Here is a 12243-nt window from a genome sequence, read left to right as displayed (position 1 = left end):
AGTATCAAAGACCACTTAAAAGGTACCTAAAGCTTGATGCCAGCTTCCTACCCTGCTTGCCAATTCAAAAAATCTGTTGCAAAATATATGTCAATACATTTATTCCCAGACTAAGGCAACCACGTATTACTTAAATTCTGGGGTAATCCTACATGCAATCGAGGGGCTGGCGCTGACAGCAGTGTCTTCAGATACAAAATGGCTTTTGTAGAAAGTGTAATTTCTAGAATGAGATACTTAAAACTTTTTCTTCTCTCATTAAACATAATGGGCCTGTTTCGGCAGTCTGGGCATGTTTCCTGGCTTGCTGTCCAGATGGCAGCCGACACTCGGCAAGGGGTTGTTCAGGTATGAAATTCATGAAATTGGAAATCAAGGGCAGGAAGATCCCGACACGAGCGATCTAGGTATGAATATCTGTCCTTGCTCCTGAGTTTTCTGGTTAGCTTTTGCCCTGCTAGGACTAAAACTGTTTGGAAATCACTGTCTGAAGATTTTAGTTTTTTCTCCCCCACTGGTAAGACCTGAAGCTATCTGAGATGTTAAAACAATTTGCGGCTTCTGAGCTTGGTTGTGGTGCCAGCTTTGTAGAGATAAATATAGAACCTGTGGCATTTTCAAAAGCCATTTGGAACAGCTCTTCAATACAAGCACTTTCAGCAGAGATTAAATACATTATTTGGGTTTTCTGGCTAAAAAAAATCACTTAAAAATTGGCAGAAATACCATTTCCTTTAAATGAGAAAGTTCTCTTTCTCCAAATTGAGGCTGGCAATTGGCAGCTCTTTACAAAGACAATCTTTTTTCTCTCCTCTCTCCCTTCCCCTACTCCGTGATTACAAAATAACCTTTAAGGCAAAAAAGCAGCACATAGCAATGTAAAAACAAAATAGAAACTGATTAAAATTTTGCACTCCTTGAACAGAATGCTTTACATTTTAACTAACTTGTATGAGATAAAATGTTATCACATTCCTACACAAGAAATTAACACATTGCAGGAAACTGGACACATACGTTCCTCAAGGAATTTGCTGTTCAGAAGTTCTACTGAAGAAATTGAAACACAATACAAATAAAGACCTTTATTAAAATCACTTGGGATATTATATGAAATTTAATATCGTGTAATATAGGTGTAAAACCCCTGATATTAACAAGACGTGATCCATGTGAAGAGCGACATTAATATACATATAAATAGAAAAGCTAAAACGGGTTTGACAGTGATATATTAAATGGCTACATAAATGTGACCATAATTAGGAGAATATGTAATTTTGTATTCCTTAAGCAGTACCTTCTCAAGCAGTATACATAGTAAATTGCTTTTACCTCTAGTGTCTGCTGTCTTACGAGTAACAGGAGATGCGTAGGAATATTATAGGCACATGCAAAAGCAGTGTAAAAGATATAAAAACAGAGGCAGAAGCCAGAGACTTATTTGTTCTTGGCTGCCAGAGGCTTACGGCTGATCTTCTTTGACTTGTCATTGTTCTTCATTGGAGGTTCAGGATTCGCCTGCATGTGTCTGCCGTAAAGACTGTAAGGAAATGAGAGAAGGAATATTTGTGATACAACCATTAAACGGAGGCTTTTACTCTGCAGCATGTTAAACAATGCATCTACTTACTAGAAATAAAAAAAGGAAGGTCACTGTATTTATTTTGTCTCAACACCCTGAATTTTCTGTTAGATCTCATGCTGCAGTCCACAGTATTAGGTTTTTTGAGACTTATCAGGAAAGTAACATCGGGAAGAGCAGACCTCTGGAGCAGTGAAGGAGCAATCAGTTTTGCCTTCAGAAACTAGCAACCTTTATTCTGCAGTTATGGGATTAAGGCTTGGAAAGCTGCAAGCATGTGTATTCCAGTCTACAAAGACAAAAATTGGGTTGAACTGGGGAGATAGAGTGGCCACTTAGAGCAAAGTGAGCGTCATCCCTAACCAGAAAACCCAGGGGCTTGGTAATGTGACAGAGAGCAATGGTGTCACAGCTGCCTTTGCAGCTCACACATGATTGATAGTACTGGGACAGCTACCAACACATCAATGCCACATTAGTAAGTAGCACTGATTAAATGTTGACAAAGTATCCTACAATTAAGATGGCTAGCATTCACAGAGGAGCTAAATAGACTACATGGCTGAGAGGATCTTCCTAAATATCACATAGTAATTAATAGATAATTTACGAGTAATCCTGATTAAACTAAATTAAAAACCTACCCAAAATAAACACAACTCAAACTGAACTTCCTTTACTGACATAAAGTGCGTTTTGAAGATGTACTTTGTGTGGGTGTTAGTGTATCTAGAAGGGAACAGAGATGAGCTTTGTTTCTGCTCATTCAGCTGCATAAACACTGGCAATGTTGACACCAACACCGAAATCCCTCTGGAAGGTGACCCCCCGCTGATCTTTCAGCCCGATGCTGGTGAGTGTCTGCCCCAATCCTGTACTAGACTGTTGCCAGTGAAGTTGGATGCTAACTTCTACCACTTAATAGGAATTTCTGCTACTGAAGAAAATAACGGCACCAGTTCCCACAACAGCCTTCCTTGTGTCACTGCACCTCCACCTTTCGGTGGACTTTGTCAAGAAACAGGTCAGATCCAGGGGCTTGGGATTGAGAAACTCCGACTCTTTTTAGAATTGCCTTTTGATGTGTCAAAATCTAGATGGGTAGCTGTTAGCACCATTGCCACAGAACCTGGGTCCTGCATTTTCATGTGTCTGGGGAACGTAGAAGGTCCCAGCTGTTGCAGGCGAGCTGCACTGGTCCATCACACACCCCCCTCACGTGCACTCTCCCTTGCTGCAGTCCATATGCGTAGCTTGCATGTCTGTCCAGCCCTTGCTGCAAACAAGGACCAGGTGCAGATTGTTCTGCTACTTGTGCTTAGTCATGTTGGGACGGACTTGGTTATTTACAAATCCCTGTTGTTTATCCATAAAGCATGACCTGATACACAGTTCTGCAGCGGGTATCAGCCTGAGCAGGTATCTTGGAGATAAAGTGACTATTCACAGTGACCTCTTTTGCTTTGCAGGCTGAAACTCATTTCAGCAGAGGACAGGCCCTCCTGGACTATGCAGTCAACTGCATGCAAGAGACATTGAACAAGGATCCACACAGATAGAAATACCCTTGAATTACTGTGCTGTAAGGCATGGCCATGGCTATTTATGTCAGATACAGATTTTAGCCAAGGCATACATTGCTCTCTACAGCTTCCTGAGAAGGGCAAGTGGAGAGGGAGGTGCTGATCTCCCTCGTATCCACTGACAGGAGGCATGGGAATGGTTCACAGCTGTGCCAGGGGAGGTTTAGACTGGACATTACGAAGCATTTCTTTACTGAGAGGGTGGTTAAACACTGGAACAGCCTTCCTAGAGAAGTGGTTGATGCCCCAAGCCTGTCAGTGTTTAAGATGCATTTGGCCAATGCCCTTAATATCCTTTAACTTGGTCAGCCCTGAATTGGTCAGGCAGTTGGACTAAATGATCGTTGTAGGTCCCTTCCAACAGAAACAGTCCATTCCATTCATGTCAGGAGGTTAAAAGCTACCACCTGCTCTGAGCTTTATATTGCTGTATCTGGAAGATACTTCAACCCTGGGGCTCCTGGACCGCAGAACGGTATTAGAGCTTCTGATAGGGTGGGGTGGAGAGGCAGTGCCTGCTTTCACCTCCTCAGCAGCTGCAGTTTTACATCATGCTGCTCAGCAGGCTGCTGTCAAGGTGCACTGTACCCAAAACAGCCTTGCTCAAGGAAAATACAACTGTAAACTACGGCATTACTTCACCTTACTGAAATTTTATGTGTGCCATCACCTACTGTCAACAGGGGATCGGATGCCATTTCCTGACGAACGCAGAGCCCTGACCCTCTGTGATAACTGCATGCTTACTACTAGCTACAGTACACATATTTTTCTTTTCATAAGAGATACAGCTCCAACAGCACAAGGCTATATTTTATCCAAGTACACAGTATGTGTACTGATCAAATACCCATCCTAAATAACTGTCTTGTTTTGGAAGATGTTATGTGCGATGAGGGAGGGAAGATATGGAAGGAGATGTTTTGGTATCAGGAAATACTATCATTGTGGAAGAACACAGAAGTGTCATTCAAGGGGGCTGTCCCATCAGAAACCAATCCAGGGTAGAAAAAGTCAGGGAACAAGCAGCATCTTGTTCTCAACAATATGCAGTGCAGCATTTGAACCACTGTCAGCAATAATTTCGTAACTCGGAGAAATTAGCAACAGAGAGGTGGAAATGCATGCTCAAATCTGTGAACACCAATAGTTAGGTAAATACTAAATTAACATTCAAGTTGTTTTTTGGCTCTAGAGAAATAATGCTACGCTGGAGTAGAATGGGAACTTTTTTCAAATAGGAAGGTCCCCATTTGGGACTTTAAGCACTGAATTAACAGAGAATCCACTGTAGCTGAACACAAAAAAAACTTCACAGATGGGAACAGAAGTCCTCTGTCACTGTCCTTCTTCCACCTCCTGCTGCCCCACAGCTTCTTCGCCCTGTTTGTGCCAACCCAGAGAGGACTATAACAGTTTTGGCACTTTTCAGGTGTTACATACCCTGTTTTTGTTCAGGTTGGTTTAGGCTCCACTTTTTTGCTTTGGAACTTCATATGCATCTCCCTCTCAGATGACACTTCTGGCATTCATTCTGCCTCTCATTTCCTGCTTTTGCAGTGCAAATGTTCAAGTTTGTGGACTGGCAGAACACAAATTAGTGAACTTTTTCTGAAGTAAAAGGGCGTGGTGGGAATTCTACTGACTACACGGATGCTTTTGAAGTGCAGACACTGAATATTGACAATTTTGAATGAACTTCAGAGTTCTGGTAAAGTCTACTTGGGCAACGCCTTTTGACTGCGAAATGAGGTCCAGTGGCCACAGCGTGCGTTAAGCAGTAAAAATCCCAATTGACCTGTGAGTATTTTTGGTAGCAGTTTTTCTTTGGTATTTGCTCCTTACGATATTCAGTGCTACTGGTGCTTCAGCAATTCCCTCTGCCCCATGCAAATACTATGTTAGTAGTAGTAGATGCACATGAGTTGCAGACATCTGCAGCACTTTTACATACTTCTTTCTTACTCTCGTGCCCAACCACTTCTATTGGCGCATGCACTGAACTTTCATTCAGGAAAATAATTACTGGGTTTGAAATAAGCAAGTGAAATATATCTACTTAGGTTTCTCTGGCAAAATTTCAAGGAAGTTTCAGCTGCACATTGCTATCTCAGCTGAAGATAAGTGCTTTACAATCTATCACAGTAGTCTGCTACGCAAAGAGCAAGGATCAGACGTATTTAGATTATACAAGCCTTCTCAGAAAAGGACTCTTGTGTTTGCACACATCAAATACAAGGAAACATATGGTGTCACAACAACATTTAAATACAATAATGACTGTGATAATGCCTCTGGGACAGAATTTGCCTTCTGTTACACTAGGGAAAAGAGAATTCACAATTTTCAATGAACTTCTGGTACAACAACAGACACTACTTGTATAACTCCCAAGGAAAAAAATGCCAGAAAAAAAAAAAACCCAAAAGAAAAAAAAAAATGAATGGAGCTGATCCACATGGAAAAAGCAACTATCTGAATTACATGAGAATCTATACCCCTTGGCTGTAATAGATGTGGAGTTTACATATATAGTCCTTAATGATTTCAATACCTACTGGAAGGATACAGCCACAGAAACCATAGCATGCACATCACCGTCTGTCAGCCAAGCTGTAGTTACTGTGTACTTGCTCTTGCTCTGGCATCACTGCGAAGTCAGACATGTTAGGCAGAGACACTCGCACCGTCCTTGGCAGCGGAGGTCAGCTTAAGACGTGCACGCAGGCGGTTGTGCAGCTCAGCTGATGGATGGTAATGTACTAGGAGATGGCACCTTGACATATCTGTTTGTATGACTAGACCCTTAGCGAAGGCAGGTGGTCTCCATAAACAAAGGAATATTGAGGCAGATTGTGGCTACTGTTTCAAGGCAGATTTGTGAGATGAATGTTGAGAATATATTCGAGGTAGCACCTTCACACTAGATGTTTTGGAACGTCACCTGTTCACGGGGCTGGTGTTGCTCTGAGCAGGACATTACACACAGCCTGCAGACCAAAACCTCAGCTGAAGAATAAAATCTGGAGTGCAAATAAACATTTCAGATGTTTGAAGTTTGCAGCAACAGTCAGAAGCTAGTTATTATAACCACAGTCGCAAATTGCTGAACCTTTGGAGACTTACAAGCTACAGTATTGCATGCAGCCTTCTCATTATGTTAAAGTGAAAGGATTAAATGCAAGACTGAAAATGCAGAAAGTCCTTGCACAGAGATTTCCAGTTGCTTTCTTTCCTTGTATATATTTTCCAAAGCAAATATCTCTCATGAACATAAGTGTTTCTTTGTATGCAAACATAAACATGAACAAAATCTCCCTGCATTCTATACCTGCCCCACTGGAAGTAACAAATGAGAGCACTATGGCTGCTGCAGCAAAAAGTAACAATATCAAGTGAGAACGATGCTCATTAAACTTCATCATTCTGTCTACTTTAATGATGTTTTTACTTAATAAAAATTCCCTGAGCATTTGCAAGGATATTAGACAAGGTCTTTGGTTATGTATCAGGGGTCTAAGCTGTCACTAGCAAGCATGCAGTTCAGGAGGGGCATTCCCAAGGGGGAAGAGTGAATACAGCTTTCTTGTAATAAATTCAGAGAGAATCAATAACCACAGCCTGCCACATTACTTAAGCATTTAGGAAAGTAGGCGATCCTTCTAAATTAAACTACAAATTGCTAAATGTTGCATTTTACAGCATAAGAACAGGGGTTGAGCCTTGTAACTTGAAAGTATACAATCTTGCTACCAAAATCTCTGAATTTAAAAAAGAACCATAGTTAAAATTCATAAAGTTCAAAAGAACCATTTTCAAAAACCACCTTCAGCACAATTGCCTCAAATTTTTCTCTTGCACAACAAAACATTCATGAAGGCTACATGCTCCCAGAGGTGAAAAGAGTGAACTTGTGTAAGCCGGTGAACTAGTGTAAAGTATTTGATGCACACATTGGTTTTCTTGAGTTTAAGAATTTTGAAAGAGGATTTCAAGAATGAGCTGCAAGAAATACATTAATCTCACTTTATGTCTGTAATAGACCTACAGGGTGAGTATGCAGAACGAAAAGGATGCGCACAATTAAATACAATCCTGGAGAGATGCTACCTCCAGGTACGTACTGTAATCTGAGAAATAAAAGCGAAACATTCCGGTGCTGCTCACTTTTCCAAAAGCTCGAGCTCAGGTTCAGGCGGGTATTTAATGCCTAGATGCAGCTTCAAGTGTGGGTATTTACAGTGACCTCAACAGGATGGTCCCCAGCCCCAGCTGCGGAAGCAGGAGAAGGGAAAAGCTGAATCAGCAGTGAGTCACTAGAGTCCCAAAGCTGAAAGAAGTGCTTGCAAGACTGATCCGCGCTGGCTAGCCTGTATTAGTTGCAATTCTCAAGCACTTACTGCAAGATGCTTTTGCGCTGGCAGTTTTTGCATAGCTTATTGGTGTTTCTGGGATCCTCTCTGAGCGACTGAGACTGGCCTTTTTTCCCGTGGGAGGTGCTAACACGTTGCCTCTTCAGAGTGCATCATGTCCCAGGAAGGGGACAGATACTGAGTTTTAATTTGCCAACAATGTACCACCGAGGGAAAATAGTGGGGGTTAAAATTACTCTGCAAGTATCATATGATTTTGGTAGTTTACCAATCATTTATTTTTATTCTCTGTGACATAAGTCAGATGATTTAAATTAAGAGGAACATTGCATGGGTAAGTGAAACAATTATCTGGTTTCCTTGCACACTTAGATACCAAGGTGAAGCTTTAGGATTCTAGTAAGGAAAAATAGACAAGAGTGACTCATTTTATTCAGTTAATTTTTTGCCCCTTGTTTGCAAATGCTCTAAGAGCAGATGGTAGCAGTGCCAGAGGTGTTCATCACCTGAAGCTCTCTGCAAGTTTCTTCAAAAAACTCAGCTTTGGCCCATCATCTGTCTGTGGACCAGCTCACTCCTCATGCTCCAACACGGAGGCAGTGCTGACTGGTTGAGGGGAGCAGGCACTGGTGGTGCTGCATGCCTGCTACGCTGCAAGAGCCTCCGAGGTACTACAGCTGCAGCTCTTTATATGCTGTAAAACTGCTCCAGTATTTTTAGATCTGTAAGTTTGTCTTCCTCTGTTGCCCAACTCACACTCTCGTACACCTAATACTTCAGACTGCCCCAAATCTCCGCACCTGAGAGCCCAGCCCCAAGACACTCCGAAGTGTAACAGCCTGTGATACTTTTCCGCTCCCCCCACCTGCCCCGCTAATCTTCATAACCCAAAGTTCCTGCAGAGTTTGCCCTGGCATCACCCTCCCTGATCCCCTCAAATCCTGCACTTCACCTTTCAAAGAGACTTTCTGCATCACAAGAAATCCCTAATCCCCTCAAGTGCTTCCTGGGGTCTTAACCCCCAGAGGCACTCTGCAGGGGAACTGCTCGCCTTTTCCCATCTTAGTTTAGCTCTTTTTTTATAGCTAGTTTCATTTTTTGGAGCCCAGATTAGATAAGAAGGAGAGGATTCAGAACACGTGGAGAGCTAGGTATCCAAGCCCATGCTGCAGTCAGTGGAGTAGAGAGCTTTTTGGGTGACGAAATACAAGTGTCTGCTGTGTGATGCTTAGTTGCTTTAGTCTTCTACAGATTTTCACTGACTACAGTGGACAGTGGGCAGCTAGCCAACACGTAGACATTCACGTTTAGATATTTTAAAATGCTTGATGAAGTCCACCCAAAGCAACCACGCCCTCTCTGTTCCCACTCTGCACGCTCTCACAAGCTGTTAGCTACCTTACATTGCAGACTCCGCTGAGTCATACAGTCCAACGTTGACTTACTGTGAATTGCTGCCTAAAAACACTCCAAATCTCAACAAGCAAAAAAAAGTACTCTGCCAAAACTGCCTTGGAGCTCACTGTCTCAGCGACTGTGTAGAACATGCATCCTCCAAAATAAGCCCACTCATCCCATGCGTCTCCTACTGCCCACTTCATCGTTCCGTTCCCCACAGGGCTCCCTTCTGCCAGACCTCTCGACCCTGGTCTCTCCCCTTTACATTTGCTGTGCCATATACTTGAAGAAGAGGAAGACTCAACCTCTGTGTGCCATGTTTCCCACCCTCTTTCCCTACAGGTTACTGCCACAGCTGGACCCTGACCAGATGGAGCTCTGGCCTGAGCTCAGGAGCTCTCTGTGGTGCTCCTCACAATAGCATCATCAGTCCTGCCATGACGACTCAGCAGCCCAAACACAGCAGTTGTAAAGGGAATACAGTCCAACTGGACCTATAAGAAGACACCCTGGGGGAGACATGTCTGTATGGGGAGATTGGAGCCGAGGTAACTATGATTTACAAATACCTGCTCTCCCAAAGGGCTGACAATTCCTGGATAATTTTAATTCTGCCAGACACGTCCGCTCTTAACCTGGTTAATTTAATCCCTGCTTCTTTGAACTCACCATCTTGCATGTTAAGGAGAACTAATTATTTTTTTCCAGAAAGGAATTCCAAGAAGGTTTTAGGCATTTCTTTAATTAATATACAGTAATAAAAGAAAGCCGCCTTCTTATAGCCTCTGAGGCTAGCAGCCTTTTGAAGCAAGTACTTTAAATGAGAGGCTTGTAAGGGAAGCACAGCTGGAAGCGCATAGAAACCTAGCAAAAAAGAAGTCTTTTTTAAAGGAAAACATATAGGCCAAGATTTGCAAAACTGGGTAATGACTTTGCATACCCAACTTGAAAGACCTTACAGGATACATGGTTTTTGGCAGAGAGGGTTTTGAAAGCACATGGAACACCAGTATCTGCTTTCTGAAACTCAGACCTATTTAACACCCAGGGAGCCCAGCACTGAAAGTCTCAGCTGTGATTCAAAGCCAGAGACACACAAGAGGGACCTCCATGGAACTGTCATGAAGACAGAAAGAAGAGGATGTGCTTATGCTTATTTCTTTAAGAACAGAGACAAATACAAATTAAGATGTCATCTACAGAATCTATTATGCTGATAAAACAAGGCCCAGCTAGCCAGAGAGGACCAGGGAGAGAACGCCTTGTTTCTGCACCTGGGTAGAGTCCTATCAGACTATCCTAATGAGAAAGAATTTCCCCCTGGGACTCAAATTCACAAGTGCATCCAGGAGGGCATATCCCCCTTCTCAAACTCCATTTCGAATGGATCGGTGAGTGGTTCAGCCTACATGTGCAGACCAGCACCTGGATACACCCCAGGTGTGGAGAAACTTCATAGGTCAGAACCTGAAGTCTTCATGGCTGAGAATTCCCACAGATTGCAGCGGAATATTTTTCCCCTTGTTTTCTTTTCACAGATTAAATGATGCTTTCCCACTTATGTATGACCAGAAAAAAAAATTTAGTGCCAGATATGGGCATCAGCTGCAAACCCTGAGGGCTGAGGTATCCACTAGAACAAATGACATCCTCCACCTAATGAATCAAAAGGAATTAAGAGCTGCAGAATCTGCACGAGAAGGCCCAGCTTCTTTGGCAGAAGGCGGCACAGGTGGCTGCAGAGAAAAATGCACCAGAAAGAAGGAAGAAGACTCTTCAAGTGAGAAAGAAGCCCCGAACTCATCTGTATCATCACAACTCTTGTCTTTAAGTGTTTGTAATTCCGTGAGCGTGCAGTAGATAAATCAAGTTTCCTCTGTTTCACCAAACCATGTTGTTGGGATCATATTCAGGGCCACGTGCCTGCTCTCAAACTGACCCTGGATAGGCAGCAAACATGTTGCAGAAAACATACTGGCACGCAGTGCCTTCCTGGAGCCAGCCAAACACAGTCTTCTTCGTTCTTATGTTACTTTAATGTTGTCCACACGTAGTCCTTTGGGCTTAAGCAAATCAGTGTTCATTTTCATTTTTGAATGCCACACTAAGGGGCTTGCTGCTCAGATAATCCCCTTACATAACCTTTATTATCGAATTACTACATGCATTTTGCTGTGCACCTAATTAACATTAAAAAAAAAAGGAAATCAGACGTAAAAATAGCTAAATGCAAGCCAAGAAACTTTCTTTAACTTATTCTACCTCTGGCAGGTATGTATTTCTTTTCCAGTAACTAGACAAAGTGTACCAATAAAATGTATAGAAGGGACTCTGGGGAAATACTGATATGCAGGCTCTCCTTTTTTCTGTTTCTTTGTGTTTTTTTAAGCCCAACTGAAGTGTCTGAGTGAATCTCTGCTGCACACTGAGGATGACCGATTTCACTGGCAGTAGCAGGGAGAACATTCAGGCAACTGCAATTCTCCACTCGCAGGGTTTATATAGCTGCCCTGCTCTGCTGGGCAGGCTCACATGCCTCTCCCAGGGTGTCTACCATCATCACCCCTACCGGCTGCAGGGCCAGCTGCCTAATGGCAAAGACCAAACAGCGACAAGGGAAACAGTGACATGGTATGCAAGCAGGAGGCTGGTCAACACACTTGTTTGGCCGAGCTCTACGCCAAATCACCTCCGCTCTGTCCTACCTAAACCCTGTTTCTAACCATTTTCTGTGTGAGTGCACTCTCTGTTTTGACAGCATGCCTTCGTGACCCATCAGCAAAGCTCAAGCCATAGTAGCTGGTCACTAGGATAGACTAAGTCCTGGATACTGGAGAGCCCAAGGATCTGGGACCAGCTCCAGGGAGGCTAAGGGGCTTTAGGCTGGTAAGACTGGGTCTGGGGGCCTGATACTTGAAACATCGAGATTTGGGAGCCAGGTACCAGAGGGATCCTTGACATAGGGTTTTTTCCCCTGAGCACTGATCCCTAGAAATGCAGTCTGGCTGTTGTTTGCCCTCTCTGTGTTTATGTGGCCACCTGTCCTCTCATCACGCTCATCTGTTCACGGCTGGCCATGTGTATATGCATGTGTACATATATGTGGTTAGCCTTGCTACTGGCAGGACAAGGGAACAGGGATACGGAGCAGCTGCTTAACGCCATTGGTGGAAGAATACCTTGGCTCCTCCAGCCCACTGGATTTAGCTGTTCAAAAGCACTACCAGGAAAAAGGTGAAGAAATGAGGAAACTCACTTCACCTTTTTGGCACAAAGAACTACACCTGAAGTGCTACATGTCACA

At 43.2% G+C, this 12243-nt stretch overlaps 1 protein-coding gene across 2 annotated transcripts in view; it reads right to left on the bottom strand.

Annotated features, from left to right (window-relative positions):
• Positions 1 to 1070: 1070 nt before the first annotated feature.
• RSU1 (Ras suppressor protein 1) overlaps positions 1071 to 12243 on the bottom strand; it is a 113834-nt gene continuing 102661 nt past the window's right edge. For both annotated transcript variants that reach the window (XM_075082730.1, XM_075082731.1), the window contains exon 9: positions 1071 to 1543. In XM_075082730.1, coding sequence (XP_074938831.1) covers positions 1441 to 1543 — 103 coding nt within the window. In that variant the 3' untranslated portion in view covers positions 1071 to 1440. The remainder of the gene's footprint in view (positions 1544 to 12243) is intronic.

This window comes from Phalacrocorax aristotelis, chromosome 2 (assembly GCF_949628215.1).
Source record: "Phalacrocorax aristotelis chromosome 2, bGulAri2.1, whole genome shotgun sequence".
Lineage (NCBI taxonomy): Eukaryota > Metazoa > Chordata > Aves > Suliformes > Phalacrocoracidae > Phalacrocorax > Phalacrocorax aristotelis.
The sequence above is the reverse complement of the archived record's forward strand: the minus strand, read 5'-3'. Positions and strand labels throughout refer to the sequence as shown.